Genomic DNA, 17,677 nt, shown 5'->3' with positions numbered 1-17,677 from the left:
ACAGCAGTCTCCTTTCACAGAGTTCCTGTACTCTGCTCCCTAAGCCTAGGATGCTTCCTCTAGCCTCTTCACTTGGTTATCTCCCATGTATTCTTTATAGCTCAGTTCATATGCACCAATCTTGGTCAGGTTTCCTTTGTTCCAATTTATCTGAGGATACACCACATTTTAAATTCATAGATACCTAGCTAGCATAGAAAGCAATGTAGTAGCATATTAATATGACTAGATGCTAGTAAAATGTGTCAATAATCACGTAGAATACAAACTATGTTTACTTTTATTCTGCAATATTAACACTGAGTGACTCCACCTTGGTCTTAAACGAAATTCCATTAAGTTTTTGCTGAGACTGAAATAATGTTTTGTGAAATAAATATCCTCTGCTAACTTGACTTTAAGGATTTGGTGAGAGCAGTAACATTCACAATTGTGCTGTGAGCGTACAGGGACTTAGAGCACTGGGGATTCTTAAAGCTCAGGAGAGGGAGCCTAAAATCTGATGGCTACAATCAGCCTGTTGCTTCACTTACTGTTGGGAGAGCAGGTGATTGGGAACAGTCTACTTTCCCACAGCAAATGTGTTAATCCTTCCGAATTTTATGTTTAGCCTTTGATTGATTTTCACTTGTGTCTGTAAGAAGCAGTTGATTTTTTGCCACTAAACCATGTTCCATAAAAGAAAAATCCAAATTTCTGTTTTTAATGTCAGAAGCAAGGTAACTGCATAATAATATATAGTGCTCTGTAAGTTTAGCACAGTGATTGGCATAGAGTAGGCATTAAGTATTTGTTAAATGAACGAATAGCATAGAAGAGAGTAGAATAAAACAGAACAGAGAATAATCATACGTTGTAGGTTTCAACGTGTCCCTCTAACAATATGTTGAAGTCCTAACCCACAATACTTGTGAATGTAACCATTTATGGAAACAGGGTCTTAGCCGATGTAATTAAAGTAATACGGGTCATACTGGATTAGGGTAGGGCCTCAATCCAATATGACTCATGACTTATAAGAGGAGGAAATTTGGGCACAGAGACACACAGGGAATAATGCCATGTGAAGATAAGGGAGAGACTGGAGTGATGCGTCAAAAAGCCACAAGATGCCAAGGACTGCAGGCGACCAGACACCAAGAGAGAAGCATGGAACTAATTCTTTCTCAGAGCCTCCAGTAGAAACCAACTTTGCTGACAACTTGATTCAGACTTCTGGCCTCCAGAACTGAGAGAAAATAAATTTCTGTTGTTTTAGGCCACCCATTTTATGGTAATTTTTTTTTTTTTTTTTTTTTTATGGCAACCCCAGGAAACTAACACACTTGAGAGCAAATCTTGTTGGTTTACTGCATTCTAAAACAAGAATGTTTATTTAAGTTTCCTCAGTGCTCAGACCCTTCTTTATCATCAGTGCCTTCCTCATATCCATGGGGAAGAAATGGCAGGAACTGGTGCCTACAGAGAAGATTTTTGGGATAATTCATAGAATAGTATTTCACGAACCTATGCTAACCTTCAGGAAATCTTGCCACTTGTATTTCAATACCAACTTATTAATCAGTGAGTATGTTTGCTTATCTGTCCTTCTCTCCATTGACATGGGGAAATTTGCCTTCTGCTATCTTCATCAGAGGCCAAGTCAAATCCAAGAACACCAAAATTATTTGTAACTGATTCATTTCATTTACTGTATCAGTAGATACAAAATTTAGTTATTATTTAAGACAACATAAGAATAAGAAATCTCAAGAGCTACTGCCATATTTATATACTGCTTCTATTTTAACATGGACTCTCTCTGCCTTACCTCTGCATTAACTTCTTCCAGTATTTCACAGAGACCCCTGGTGCAACTGACAGGGCTTTGTCCCACTAGAATAGAAGGCAAAAAGAGAAAGAGCATATTAATTTCGGTTGCTCTGTATAATCCTTAAGACACTTTAAAAAGATTCCTGTTTATAATATAGAAATTATAGAGTTCTTGAGTCCTGATTTGGTACCCTCTGTCTTCTTTTTGTTCCGTAGTCTTAAAAAAAATCTTTAAAGAGCACTAATTTTACCCCTCTTAATAATATAAAAGAAGCTGGGCATGGTGCCTGATGCCTGTAAAGCCAGTGCTTTGGGAGGCTGAGGTGGGAGGACTGTTTGAGTCTAGGAGTTTGAGGCCAGCCTGGACAACACAGCAAGACCCTCATCTCTACCAAAACAATTTTTTTTTTTTTTTTTTAATTAGCCAGGTGTGGTGGTGCACACTTGTAGTTCTAGCTACTTCGGAGGCTGAGTGGAGTGGATTGCTTGAGCCCAGGGGTTCGAGGCTGCAGTGAGTCGTGATGACATCACTGCACTCCAGTCTGGGTAACAGAGCGAGACTTCATCTCAAAAAACCCAAAACAAAACAAAAGAAAAGACAAAGTAAAAAAGACTGTATTGACACGGTTAAATTCCAAGGACCCCTCAGCTCCTTAGGAAGGACTAAATGGTTGGTGTCATCACTTACAAAAGTGTCTTTAACTTGATGGAGCTTGAAGAAGTTGAGAAAAATATTTATTTTTTATTGTTATATTTTAATTCCATTTTCCACAAATTTTTAAAACATTAAAATATTTTAAAATAAAATATGTAAAATTATATTATTTAGGGAAAATCCAGTCCTAAACCCAGAGAGAAAGAAAGAGAAAAATGGAAGGAGAGACTGAGGGAGAGAAAGGAAGAGGAGAAAAGAAATAGTAACTAAAATATGTTCTTTGAAAAATATATTGACTCATCTTCTAATACAACTCCAGAGTAATTTGTTCTATGGTGTTCAAAATATTAACATTTTTATTTCACTGCTACTTAAATGAACAAATATACCATCTATGTCTCTTTTATCCTTTCCTACTCATTTTAATAAATTTTATTTATTGTCATTTCTTCATTTAACTGATAATACTTGTCTTCATATTTAAAAATTAGACTTCTGTTGAAGAACCTCATTGTTTAATAAAGGCTGATTGTTACTGTTATATGAAAATATAGATTTCACTGATTTCCAGTCTAGAGTGGAACTGAGAAGAACATTTTCTGAAATATCACTACATGAATCAAAATTCATTCTAATTAAGGCTCTTCAAAACACTAGGGTTCTACTGTAATTATCACTAGAATATTGGTAATTAACCAGAAAAGAGTATGTTAATTTTAAACAGGCAATTTTTAATACTACATATTTAAAATCATGTTACCTAAAACGTATCTTAAAATATGTTTTCAGGGGAAATCTGCCTCTAACGGAAGAAAGAAGTTGGAATGTAGATTAAATTAACTTTGAATTCACCACAAACTCTTTCAATAGAAACTTGTCTAATAAATAAAAAAAATTAAATGTTTACCTAATCCCACAGTATTAAGCTTAAACAAATAAAAAACATTCCTAAGGAAGTGATTATGAACAATTCTAAGGTCACCCATATTTCTTTTCTTTTCTTTTTTTTTTCTTTTGAGACGGAGTTTCACTCTTGTCACCCGGGCTGGAGTGCAACGGAATGATCCTGGCTCACTGCAACCTCCGTCTGCTGGATTCAAGTGATTCTCCTGCCTCAGCCTCCCAAGTAGCTGGGACTACAGGCATCCGCCACCACGCCCAGCTAATTTTTGTATTTTTGGTAGAGACAGGGTTACACCATGTTGTCAGGGCTGTTCTCGAACTCTTGACCTCAGGTGATCCACCTGACTCAGCCTCCCAAAGTGCTGGGATTACAGGCGTGAGCCACCGTGCCCAGCTTAGGACACCCATATTTCTAACAACTTGCACAGTTTTATGGATCATTTTAAGTACATTGATGAACCTGCATAACAATAAAATTATTAAGCTTCACAAACAGATACCTGATTGAAATAGGCTTTGAGTTAAAGGCAGTTTCAATTATATTTAATCAAATATAAAACTCAGAAAGATAAAGAATTACACTGTTCTATCAAAATTTATTAATTCCTTTTCTCCTTGACTTTTGATAGATCTTCTCTGCAGTAGTGGTGCTTTAAAAAAGCAATTTTTAGTTAAATATTTACTACTTTTCAAGGAAAATTTTTACATTGCTCCTAAATTAAAATACTTTTAAATTTATAATGCCTTTTCAATAACATTTTAAAATGGCACATTATTTGGGGTCAAGCAGTAATTCATTGTTTTCTTAAAGTATGTGGAAAGTAAAAAGGTGAGCTAAATTTAGTTTTGATTTATTTTAATGTAACCATATTGCTTAGTTTTACTTTATATTATTTACAAGTATTCTTAATATTATGCTTTGGAGCTACACAATTAACTAACTTAAACATTTTAAAAGATGATAAGCTATGAGATAAGTCCATGCCATTCTAACCATTGTTTCCTCACCATTGTTTGGTGAGGAAGAATTTTCACTGAACTAAAATGCATATACAGAAAAGGGAAAGGTCCAATAAGTTTACACAAACTGAATGTGCCCATGTAATCAACACCCAGGATCAAGAAACAGAAGCCCCATTCTCCCCTGTGTTCCATTGTAGTCACTACCCATCTACCAAAGCGTAGCAAAAGCATCAATTCATCCTAACCTTTTTGTAAAAATCAGTGTTGCTGATTTAGTCCTCCATTAAACAATCATCATCCTTTATCAGATGATATTCAGCAGAAACCCTTTTTCTGGCCAGTGTGGGATTTAGTTATGACAAGTAGTATTAGCAAGGGGATTCCATTGTGAACTAATTAGCCAACATAGTTTTTTGTTTGTTATGTTTGTTTGTAAGAAGTTAAGATTCCAGCCTAGGGTGGTAGTTCTCAAACTTCAGAATGCAAGAGAATAACATGGAGAGCATATGAAAACGTAAGATGGCTGGGCTCCAACCCCACAGTTTCTGATTCTGTAGGTCTGAGGTGAGACATGCATAGGGATCCCCAGTGATGCTAATGCTGCTGTCCTGGAATACTTTGATAACTACTCTCCTAACGTCTACACTTAATATCAGATTGATAGAGAATCAATTAGATCTGTAAAAAAGTAAGCTTCCTTCTGCCTCAGCTTCCTGAGTAGCTGGGATTACAGGCACATGCCACCACGCTGGGTTAATTTTTGTAGTTTTAGTAGAGGCGGGGTTTCTCCGTGTTGGCTAGGCTGATCTCGAGCTCCTGTCCTTAAGGGATCCTTCTGCCTTTGCCCCCCAAAGTGGTAGGGTTACAGGTGTGAAGGTGCGAGACAGCACACAAGGTATATACATTTATTTTCCTTTTTTTTTTTTTGAGATGGAGTCACCCAGGCTGGAGTGCTGTGGCATGATCTCGGCTTCCTGCAACCTCTGCCTCCCGGGTTCAGGTGATTCCCCCTGCCTTAGCCTCCCACGTAGCTGTGACTAGAGGTGTGTGCCACACACCCAGCCAATTTTTTTTTTTTTTTTTTGTATTTTTAGCAGAGACAGGGTTTCACCATGTTGGCCAGGATGGTCTCAATCTCCTGAACTTGTGGTCCACCCAACTTGGCCTCCCAAAGTGTCGGGATTATAGGCGTGAGCCACTGCGTCCAACCTTTTTTTTTTTTTTTTTTTTTTTTGAGACAGGGTCTCTTTCTGTAGCCCAGGCTGGAGTGCAGTGGTATGATCATAGCTCACTGCAACCTCTGCCTCCTGGGCTCAACTGATCCTCTCATCTTAGCTTCCCAAGGTTGGGATTACAAGTGTGCACCACCATGCCTGTCTAATTTTTTGTGTTTTTTGTAGAGGTGGGTTTTACCATGTTGCCCAGGCGAGTATCAAACTCCTGGGCTCAAGTGATCCACCCACCTTGGCCTCCAAAGTGCTGAGCTTTTTATTTTTAATACTTAAAATTGAGTATATTCTTAATATTTAGACTACTATGTTAAACTCATTAGTTTTACTTTCATAGCACATACCTCCCCAAGTTCAACCATAAGTTCACAGTATCTCTGAATTTGTCCTAATCTCAAGTGGATTTCAGCAGCTTCCTTCAGTCTTTCCTCTTTAGTAGGTACACCAATACCACCACCAAATTTAGACATCTTGACTGTTGTTAGTTCTTGAGCTTCAGACTGGTTTAAAAAAGAAAATAGAATTTTAAAAAATCTGTCATATTTTGTTTTATATGTGTCACAATAATTTGTTGCATATTTCAAAATAACTAAAAGAGAGGAAGTGAAATGTTCCTAACACACAAAATAAGATAAATGCTTGACGTGCTGGATACCTCAGTTACCCTGATTTGATCAATATTTATTGCATGTTCGTATGAAAATATCACATATACCCCATAAACTATTATGCATCCATAATAATTAAAAATTTTAAAAATTGTTTTACAAGAGTTCATGATAACAATGAGCATATAAACATTACATGAATACATACTTCAAAAGCATATAGCTCTGGAAAGTCAATATTTTAAAAATATTTTTCTCTATAAAATATGATACCTTTCTAAACATAATATTTTGGGGGGTGTGTGGGACACAGGAGGGGAGAGACTGAACCCCATTTTCCTTAACCCTGTCCAGGTGTTGTAGTTACACAGAACAGATAAAAGGTAATGATACAGTAATATGCAACAAGACAGAGAGGCCTCTAGTAAAAATAAAAAGTTACTGGCTTACTTTAATTAGCTCCTCTCTGTCAAACAGATTTTGCAGTTACAGTCATTAGGTGTTTAGTTTGCAATTAAAGAAAGTACTTCCTCATTATGGAAAAAACTGCTCTTTATGAGCATTAGATCACATCTCTGGCACAACCGTCTCCATGCTTTAACAGTTAACTATAGATATTCCAGAAAAATATACAAGCAATTTTTTCTTTCTGGTCCCAGGATAGGTTTTGTGGTTAGTACTGTAGATTGCCCCAGGGATGACGTAACTACTAGTTTTTACTGAAATTCATTAAGAGCTATAATACGATCATTTTTTATAAAACATATCCCAGAATAGCCTATTAGGCCCTCTGAGACTAAAATTAGAATAGTCCATATGTCACAATCATCTGCTAATAGGGGAAAGATTAAGCATTTCAAGGAGTTCCAAGTGACTTTGAAGGAATTTCATGAGACTCAACCGATGATAACCACGATTGACTTAATCTGTTCCCAAGTAATTCACTTTCATGATTCATTTTACCCAAGATGGATCTCCTCAATGTTCATTTATTTAAATCTACCAATCTAATTATACATATTTTTCAAATCATTTTTATATTTTAATAGTTAAAAGGCAAAAAATTTGCTTGAGTACATCATATTTGCATACTTTACTTACTGTTCTAAATTTAATCAGATGTTTCAAGTGCATTATTCCTTTGCAGTAGTTCTGAGGAAGTAAGCTGTCATCCTGTCCTTTTATCACAGCAACCAAGTTCCATAAATTGTCACTGCCACCCGGAGGCTACAGAGTTGATAAAAAATGAATATGTAATAGTGAATCAGAAACCTCATAGTATTTTGCATCTTCAAAAATATTATAATGCAGGCATATCTAAATTTAAAAATTAATAAAATAACTACATGTTATCTCATGTATTGTTTCCAGTTTTACATTTGCTTTCTTACAGTGTACAGATTATGGTAAGAGGTACCCAATGAATTAGAATGGTCCATGTAAATATGTGAAAATAGTTGTAAAGATTCATGTTGGCTAAAGGGAAAATATTCGCATTTAATTCCTGTAATACTTACGGATAAACATTCTGAAAACCATCTTAGTTTTTTCACTCGAGAATTAGCAGTTAGTTTTTCTATTTCTTGTCTAATATCTCTTGACACTTTACCACACAGTAGAGGAGGAGTGGCTGGTTCTACAGCATAATCTGAAAAACAGACATAATTCAGTGAGAGAAGATTTCTCATAAAACGTTTAGAAATAAACTATAATACATGTATATATTCCATACCAGTGTTCCCAATAATTTCTTCCCAAGATCTGTCTGCCAGAATATTTATTTGTACAGGAGTGATTAAGGCTGTTAATGACCAGAGTCTCACTGTAGAGTCACGGGAGCAAGAGGCCATAGTGAAGGGGCGACTGGGATGGCAGGTTAAACCTGATGAAAATAAAAATCTATTTTAAGTAAAGTGAACATTGAAAAATATTCTTTATTTATATGTGCTTCATAAAACTTCTACAGAATTGAAGCTATGAAGAAATATTATGAGTAACTGAAAGATTCTTAGTCAACTTCATATCTGTATTTAATATATTGGCTGAAAATAGTAACAGAATGCAATAAATCATTTCATATATCCTATAAATATGAATATAAAACTGAATAACTATTAGAGGCTGGACATGGTGGCTCACGCCTGTAATCTCAGCACTTTCCTGGGAGTCCGAGGCGGGTGAATCCCTTGAGCCCAGGAGTTTGGGATCAGCCTGGGCAACATGATGAAATACCATCTCTACCAAAAATACAGAAACTAGCTGGGTGTGGTGGCATGTGATTGTAACCCCAGTTACTTGGAAGGCTGAGGTTGGAGGATCTCTTGAGCCTGGGGGGTGAAGGTTGAAGTGAGCTGTGTTTGCGCCACTGTATACCACCCTGGGCAATAGAGCCAGAGTGAGACTCTTGTCTCAAAAAAAGAAAAAAAAAAAAAAAAGAAAGAAAGAAAGAAAAAAAAAGAAGAAAAAATTATTAGAAAGCAAATGGTCATGGATGAAAATGTGAAAATTATATTTCGTGTGGTTAAGCAGCAACAAGTATACTGTAAAACCAATAGCATACATAGTATCTGTGAGTTAATGGATGGGCAGATGACGTTCTAGTTAAAAGACGAAGACCTGGGGACGTTTCAATTCAAATATTGACAAATATGATTCTCTCCCACACTCAGTCCCGCATTGTCTTGGCTAAAAGGCCACTGTGGTTAAGCATATGGATTTGAATCTGATCTAGATTGAGGTTACTTTCTCTAAGAAATCATTTTTGGATTCTTAATCTGCCCATTTACTCCTATCAAGGTTTAAGGATGAGAATAAATACAAACAAGAATGAGAGTGAAGAGATGTGCAAATGGTAAGTAATCTGATTTTCCATAATTACGTTAATTATATGAAAACAACTTGGGATTATATTCAAAAACAAAACACTGTACTAAACATCCAAGAATAGAGGAATGGTTAAATAAGTGGTATCTACTCTATTACTGATTTCCTGTTAAACAACTTACCTCTAGAGTGATGTCAAAGGAAGGAAGAAAAACAAAAGCCAGACATATATATATATATATATACACCCATCGCAATATGTGTGCATTGTGTGCGTGTTTGTGTGTACACAGAAACGGGTGCAGACGGGGCGAGGGGGAGAAAGACACCACAGTGCTAACAACAGTCATCTTCGGTAATTTTTGTTGACTTTTTCTTCTGCATATTCTGGTATTATAATAATAAACATGTATATTTTCTAATGTGAAAAATGTTATTGTAAAATAAAACACTGTATAACTTCTTTAAAAATACTGTATTCCTCAGAAATTATAAGCACCATTAGTAGGTCAATATAACAAACACATGAAAGAATGAAAGACACTTTACCATATACATCTGCACCGTGATCATACACAGTGTCCACACAAGTTCCTTCTCGAGTGTCCCATACTTTTATAGTATAGTCCCAGCTGCCAGATATGAGCAGATACGGAATCTCAGTATTCCACAATAATCCCCTCACAGGTGCAGTGTGTCCACTAAGAATATTGATGCAAGCATCTTGAGTATAATCCCAGATGCGAACGGTACTGAAAACAGAATATTATGGGTGTGATAACATTCAAGTTCTAATGTATCTAGAGTATTAACATATTCTTAATAGAGTGTAATAATTATTGATTAGCTTATCTAGAAGCATTTTATGTCTCAAGATAAAAGGTTCTCTTCATTTCATTTTAATTTAAAAAATAATAATTGCATATATTTGTGTGACATTTTGATATATGCTTACAATGTGGAATAATTAAATCAAGCTAATTATTAACAAATTCATCCCCTCACACACTTTTCTTCATAGTAGATGGAAATGAATATTTAACTAGGCTAGTGTTAGCTTATTTAAACATATTTTCTTTCTTGACTTTTACTCTTCATTTATTACTGGTAGCAAATATATTATTTCACAGTTTTTATGTGAATAAAATTGCTTTGTTAAAATGAAATTTCAAAAACAGATATAACCAAAGTGGAAAATATGACTAATAATACAGATACAATAATTTAAGATATTAAGACTATTTGTAAATTATAAAAGTATAACATGTATGATGATGGGTATTATTTGAAATGTCGCTTCATATTTATGCTTTAATCAATACAGCAAATAATTCTTCACATTTTTGTCAGTGATATAAGTTGCTTGGTCAGTGCAGAATAAATCTTAGATCAAGTTAAAGAATTTAAATATAACTGGATTCGCGAAATTACTTGTATCTATTGATTGCACAAATGTTACTGAAATTAAAATTTAACTTACAATCAATGTAAGACCTCCAACTGCTAATTTTGCTTAGACAAGTCACAATAATTTTTTAGTCAGAGATAAATGCCAAACTGACAACAAAATAGTAGTACTTCAAAAGTATTACTATTTTGCACTATATAACATAGGAGATAAATGATATATTCTTATTTCTTAAGGCATATCCCTTTCTGCTTTACATAAAAAGTTTCCTTTTGGCCAGGCACAGGGGCTCATGTCTGTAATCCCAGCACTTTGGAAGGCTGAGGCGGGTGGATCATGAGGTCAAGAGATCAAGACCATCCTGGCCAACATGGTGAAACCCCATCGCTACTAAAAATACAAAAATTAGCTGGGTGTGGTGGTGCACACCTGTAGTCCCAGCTACTAGGAAGTCTGAGGCAGGAGAATCGCTTGAACCCGGGAGGCGGAGGTTGCAGTGAGCTGAGATCGCACCACTGCACTCCAGCCTGGTGACAGAGCAAAACTCTGTCTCAAAAAAAAAGAGTTTCATTTCTTCTTCGTCCTCTTAAGCTAGTACATGACAATATATCAAAGTATATTATAATCTAATTTTTTTGTTGCTAATTTCTGATATATGTTAACATTTAAATATTTTACATTTGATATACTTTCATAAATAAGAATACATTAAAGGGACTTGTATCAAAACAATTTAATGCTATTGTAGGGGCCACGAGAACAGGCGTCTTTCCTTTTATGACATGTTAGGTAGTTAGGCTTTGAAGCCCCAGTGCATGTTTTTTTGGTCAAATCTAAGAAAGGCTTTTACAGGCCCCACTGCAAATGAGTGTCTGAGGCTTTCCAGGCCGAAGCACAGCATCTGTGAGTTCTGTGATGAGTACAGCAGTATAACTGATTTCCCTACCATTCTGACTTATTTCAAGTCATAACCTAGAGAAATCTCATAATTGTTTCTCTTATTAAATTTGGATTTATGCCAAAAATTCAATAAAAATGCTTAATCATTCAATACTAACTCTGTGGTTCCCAGCTACTCGGTAGGCTGAGGCAGAAGAATCACTTAAACCTGGGAGATGGAGGTTGCAGTGAGCCGAGATCATGCCACTGCATTCCAGCCTGGGTGACAGAGGGAGACTCTGTCTAAATATATATCTATATTTCCACATATAATTTGATCCTATAAATACGTGCATTTCTAGGAAAATATCAGCTTATGATTTTAAGGACTAGAAAATTAGAATCCAAAAATACATACCCATCATCAGAACCACTGCAAAGAATTCCCTCTCTCAGAGGAGACCATTTAACATGAAACACTTTTGCTGTATGCCCACTAAATACTTTCAATGGTTGATCTGAGCTGGTGGCTACGTAATAAACACGAACATTTGTGTCTTCACAGCCAGTGGCTATCATGTCTCTGAAATATCATCAATGGAAATATTGACATAGGATAAATATGATATATAACTAATAATTACAGGTATACTGTAGTTCTAATTTCTAAAAGTAGAATTTTTGCTTCCTAGGTGAAGTTAGATTAAAAACTTACCTATGTAAAAAATCATGTATAATCACTCTACTACTCATTTACAGAAACTGCACCAGTATAGAAAGAGTTTCTTTCTGTGCTTTCTTTTAATTGATTGAATTTTTATTTTATTTATTTCAGGTCAGAGGTCATGGTATTTCTATTTCTGTACGTTCTTTTTCAAGATGACCAGACTCATAATTTTCTGAATTTTTCTCAAACTTTACATTTTGCAACACTTAGTTGTTAAGAAGCATCCCAAATGGTGAGTGATGACATTTGCTTACTTGCTGGTGGGCAAATTATTATTACACGCCTTAGCCCATTTGTTAGATTGTTTTTGTGGCATGGGTATAAACAGCAATATTCTCACTGAAAGTTTTTTGGAAAAGCTCCCCCCAGACTAGGGTTGTCTCATTGGACAGGGAGTCAGAGTCCAGTTTTCCATTCCTTTTTGATGGCTTCCCTTCTTTAAGATGCTTTAACTGTTTGATACAACTATGGAGTCCCTGGAAATAAAATATGATCTTTTAATGTTCTTTGCTCATTATTCTCACAATAGTGAGAATAAGCTAAGCAACTGCTTGTACCTTCGTGATCAAACTTGGAATACTGCTAGGAAAGGAATTCTGAGTACTAGGCAGACCTGTGGAAATCACGGACTTGCCAGAATAGTCTACTTGAGGAACATCTACTCTAACCATCACATAAACGGTCTCCATGTGCTAAACATAAAGAAAGGCAGTTACACACTGTGGATCTCAACCATCATCAAAATCCTTTCAAAACTTCAAACTGTTGACTTTGTCACATGGGTTATAAGGCTTATATTACATTATATGGGTTATAAGATTACATCTTCTCAAGGCCCACTGATAAACAAGACAGTTTCTACACTTGGGAAATATATTTTACATATATATATATATATTTACATGTATATATGAGTATATTTTTATATATGTATGTGCATATACATAAATATAAAGTCTTAGAAATGGTATCATAAACATTTAAAGAATACACATAAAGATATCAAAATTATACAGTCAGAGATAGCTTATAAATAAACTTTGTTATGTTCAAGGTTCACTTACCTACTAAGATGCTAAGTGGAATATGAATATAGCAATCAAAACATTTTAAAAGGTTTTTAAAATTAAAAATGAAATGTATTAGGTATGCTTGGTAGTAAGCATAATAGTTAAATATAAAGGACTTCCAGTGTCATCTGAAAATAAAGCTTTCTTAAATAACTAAACATATTATATTAATATCTAACTTTTATTTCAACTGGCCAAATGGGTTATTAACTCTATAAAACAGAGAAATAGGAATGTGGAACTGTTCTATTAGTCAGATACAAGGTAATTCTGTTCATTTGCATATTTAACAAATATTTATTGAATATCTCCTTTTTTCAAGGCATAGTGAGGGTCAGCAACTGAGTGTTTTGCTAATAATATGCTGTTTAACACAGATAACACAGTTGGCAATCTCATAGGGCTTACATTTCAGAGAGTGAGACAGTCATTATGCAACCAGGCAACAAATAAAATTTAATTTTACTATATTAAGTGCTCCAAAGGCATATTATATGGGAAACTTATTTCATATGGGGGTCAAGGAATACTTTTCTGTGGTTTTTGAGCTGAAAGCTGAAGGATGGGTAGCAGTTATCTATGTCCCACCCAGGTAGGGTGTGTGGTGTAGGATGGGAAAAAGAATCCTAGGTAAGGCGGCCAGTGTAAGTGAAAGCCTTGGGGCAAAAATCAGATGGCTAGTTCAATAAACTGAAAGCCAGTGTGGTTGGATGCAAGAAGTAAGGGAAAGCAAGCCTGGGAATGAGATTAATAAAACAGGGAAAAGATTAGTCAGGGACCTTCTTGCAGTGCTTGCTAAAAAGTTTTCATTTTATCCTACAGTTAATGGGAAAGTATTGAAAGATTTAAGCAGTAGAATGGTGTGCTCAGCTCTGTGTCTTAAATGTTCATTCTGACTGCAACATGGAGAGGTGAGGGAGAGAGAGAGGAGGTGATGATAAAGGGTGTAAACTGTAGAATTGACTTAGAAGGTTTCTGCAGGACTCAAAAAAACCCAAATGTTATTGGTTTAGTGGCAGGTTGATAGGAAAAATTTATATTTTTTTCTTTTAAATTGAAACAGGGTCTGGCTCTATCACCCAGGCTGCAGTGCAGTGACACAATCATGGCTTACTGCAGCCTCGACCTCCGGGACTCAATCCATCCTCCTACCTCAGTCTCCCGAGGAGCTGTGACTACAAGTGTGCCCCACCAGTCTGACTAATTTTTTCATTTTTTTTTTTTTAAGAGATGAAGTCTCACTATGTTGCCCAGGCTGGTATTGAACTCCTGAGCTCCAGTGACGCTCTGGCCTCAGCTTCTGAAGTGCTTAAATTAGAGGTATGAGCCACCATACCCGGCCAAGATGAATATTTAGACAGAGAAAATTACAGGCATTGGTGGCTGATTGAAAATGGAAAGTGAGACATAAAAATGTATAAAAGAAAAGGCTAAGGATTCTGGCTTTAGCAGTTTTTCTTGTTAGCAATATTGGCCACTGAGATAGGAAATACTGAGGATGAGCGGATAGTGAGCTTATTTTACATATAACCTTAACAATGTGTAAGGCCGGGTGTGGTGGCTCACGCCTGTAATCCCAGCACTTTGGGAGGCCGAGGTGGGTGGATCACCTGAGGTTGGGAATTTGAGACCAGCCTGACTAACATGGAGAAACTCCGTCTCTACCAAAAATACAAAATTAGCTGGGCGTTGGTGCCGCATGCCTGAAATCCCAGTTACTCAGGAGGCTGAGGCAGGAGAACTGCTTGAACCCGAGAGGCGGAGGTTGCTGTGAGCCCCGTGAGCCGAGATCGTGCCACTGCACTCCAGTCTGGGCAGCAAGAGCGAAACTCTGTCTCAAAAAAAACCACAAAAAACAGTGTGTTACACATTCTTCTGCACTTACTGGAGGAAACACATAGTCTGTCATTTTGTAAAATGTGTGATTTGACTTGGAACACAAATATAGTTAGGCTTTAGTACCTTAATCTATATTTCCCACATTTCATATGAAATAACATAATTCACATTGTTTTTGACAATATCTTAAATAACTTTGAATTTTTAGATATATTTTATATCCCATTAAAAGAGGCTTGAAACACAATATTCTAAGAAATGCAATGAGTTAAAGGTCTAATTTTAGTGGAGATTTGACTTGGATGTAATTTTAAATCTAAGCTGATTTTTACATGATAAAAACTCTGCTGTCAAACAAGATCAACCTTTCAAAACCAGGCCCTTAAGTTCCACATCATGGAAAATTACCCAGTGCCAGAGGCATTAGCATCAGGTGGGGGACAATGCAAAGTCACAGTGGAGCACTGGCACTGCACGGATTCCTCAGTGAGATTAAAAAAAGGGCCACATTTCTATGACAGAAGCCATACATGCAATGGACTCATTTCCATTTTTCATTAGTTAGCATTATTTTTTTTCCCTAAGTATTAGAAAGTTTTTTTGAGAGTAAGAAATCAGTATTTGTAAATCATGTAAAAACTTCATGGAATAAAAATAACTAAAACAAATGAGCAATTACAAGGCTGTTTCTCATTTGCCAGGCAAAGGGGATATTGTATAAATAGAGTGATAAATATTACCTTTGGAAATAGCACTAAACTTTACGGTTATTTAAAGTTTCCAAAATGCAGTTATTATTTATTTCAGAAAAAACCACTTACTTATTGTTTTGGCTCCAATCACAACCAAACACCGCAGCCGGATGTTTATATTTGTGTAGCACTTTACCATCAATTGTTCGAATAATACTAGAATTAATTACAACGTGTTAATAGAAAAACAACATTCTAATACATTATTCAAGGAAACAAAGTCAGAATTGTAAATTTCAAATAGAAATATTCCAGGACAGAGATTTTGTCTACAAAGCACAAGGAACATTTGATAGTATTGTGTAAATATTATCAATTACGAGTATATTTGCATCTCTTAATATTAATTATGGTAACCTACAATTAATATAAAGTAATAAATTTTTATTTAAAAAGTATTTTCTTGGCCAGGCACGGTGGCTCATGCCTATAATCCCTGCACTTTGGGTGGTCGAGGCAGGTGGATCACTTGAGGTCAGGAGTTTAAGACCAGCCTGGCCAACATGGTGAAACCCCATCTCTACCAAAAAATACAAAAACGGTGGCCAGGTGTGGTGGTGCACACCTGTGGTCTCAGCTTCCAGGAGGCTGAGGCAGGAGAATCACTTGAACCCAGGAGGTGAAGGCTGCAGTGAGCAGGGATTGCGCCACTGCACTCCAGCCTGAGCGATGGAAAAACAACAAACACCCTTGTTCTTATAGAATTTTTTTTAAATTGAGGAAAACATAGTCTAACACATTTTAAAACATAATGATATAACTAACATATATGTTAGATTTTTAGCTTCAAAATGAGGTAGTTCAAAATTTATAGTATTTAAAACAACTATTTATAAAGCTGGTTTTATGTACCATTGCACCAAGACCAAGACATTAAGTTATTACTTTTCATTGCATACTCTCAGTAATATAACTACAATTTAGAGATGATCCCCTACCCTCTGCTCTCAGAAAAGGATTCTATGTAATTTAACTGCAAAAATAAAAGCTCTACTACCCTGCTCTATTATTACCACAATGCAAAAGCTATTGATTCCACTAGGAAAAAAGCATGTACTAATTAATGTGTTATGAAGTTTTAGAAGTGTATGGAAAAGACTGTCTTAAATGTTATTAGGCCCACCAACACTTTTGAGGTTACTGGGGAGTGATGGTGACTTATGCTTACAGGTGTTTAGTCATTGAATGTGGTATCTGTCAAACAAATAATGCCCTGAAATACATGGTCAAACTAATTTTGTATCACTTAATCAAAAAACTCACGTCTTTTGTATTTTGGTATCTATCAATTAGCACATAGTTTCTTTCTTGGAAAAAAAAAATCACTAATATTGTTGTTTCTGAAAATTTTAACTTCCCAGTAAGGATCTTTGGTTTCCATAACTACTGTCTTTTCTACTGAAATTAAAAAGTAAGGAAGAGAAGACTGGAGTGGATTTAGCAAAACCTAACAACTTCTGTATTCTCAAGAACTATGAGTGTCTATACCACGTATCCACCTATCAAAGATGACTTTATCCATAGATAGCTACAGGGGAGGAGCATCTGGTTTTAAAAAGTTTTTTAAACCAGGCATTTTTTGCTTACATATTTTTATTTGGAAACTTACTTATTTCTGGAACTTAAAGAATTAAGAAAGCACATACTTCTAAAACACAGGGTCAGTGAAGTTATTTCCTAACAAAAGACATTTCCTACATGCATGACCTTATTTCTCCTTGCAAAGGCTTTTTATCCCTTTATAAATAACAGCATCTACAAAACTGTAAACAAGTTTCTACAGCACTTTATATCTGCCGAATCACCTGTAAAACTGAAATACTACTGTGACCTTATTGTGATAATTACTAAGAGAAAAGTCCTTAAAGTTTATTTGAGGCAAATAAATGAGTATTTTCATAACAATTCAAGTAGTATTTTCACTGAGAATGCAATGAATGGCTTATTAAACAAATTTTGTGATATGATGTGATGATAATTACTAAGACTATGTGAAAAGTCCTTAAAGT

General features: G+C 35.6%; 1 protein-coding gene across 9 annotated transcripts in view; it reads right to left on the bottom strand.

The window, feature by feature from the left end:
• WDR17 (WD repeat domain 17) overlaps positions 1 to 17,677 on the bottom strand; it is a 119,556-nt gene that overhangs the window by 25,279 nt on the left and 76,600 nt on the right. For all 9 annotated transcript variants that reach the window (XM_005556334.4, XM_005556337.4, XM_015451043.3 and 6 more), the window contains 8 exons: positions 15,738 to 15,824; positions 11,699 to 11,863; positions 9,543 to 9,745; positions 7,903 to 8,052; positions 7,688 to 7,818; positions 7,272 to 7,397; positions 5,907 to 6,062; positions 1,811 to 1,875 (listed from right to left, as the gene is read on the bottom strand). In XM_005556334.4, coding sequence (XP_005556391.2) covers positions 1,811 to 1,875; positions 5,907 to 6,062; positions 7,272 to 7,397; positions 7,688 to 7,818; positions 7,903 to 8,052; positions 9,543 to 9,745; positions 11,699 to 11,863; positions 15,738 to 15,824 — 1,083 coding nt within the window. The remainder of the gene's footprint in view (positions 1 to 1,810; positions 1,876 to 5,906; positions 6,063 to 7,271; positions 7,398 to 7,687; positions 7,819 to 7,902; positions 8,053 to 9,542; positions 9,746 to 11,698; positions 11,864 to 15,737; positions 15,825 to 17,677) is intronic.

This window comes from Macaca fascicularis, chromosome 5 (assembly GCF_037993035.2).
Source record: "Macaca fascicularis isolate 582-1 chromosome 5, T2T-MFA8v1.1".
Taxonomy (NCBI): Eukaryota; Metazoa; Chordata; class Mammalia; order Primates; family Cercopithecidae; genus Macaca; species Macaca fascicularis.
This window is presented reverse-complemented; position numbering and strand designations above follow the sequence as displayed.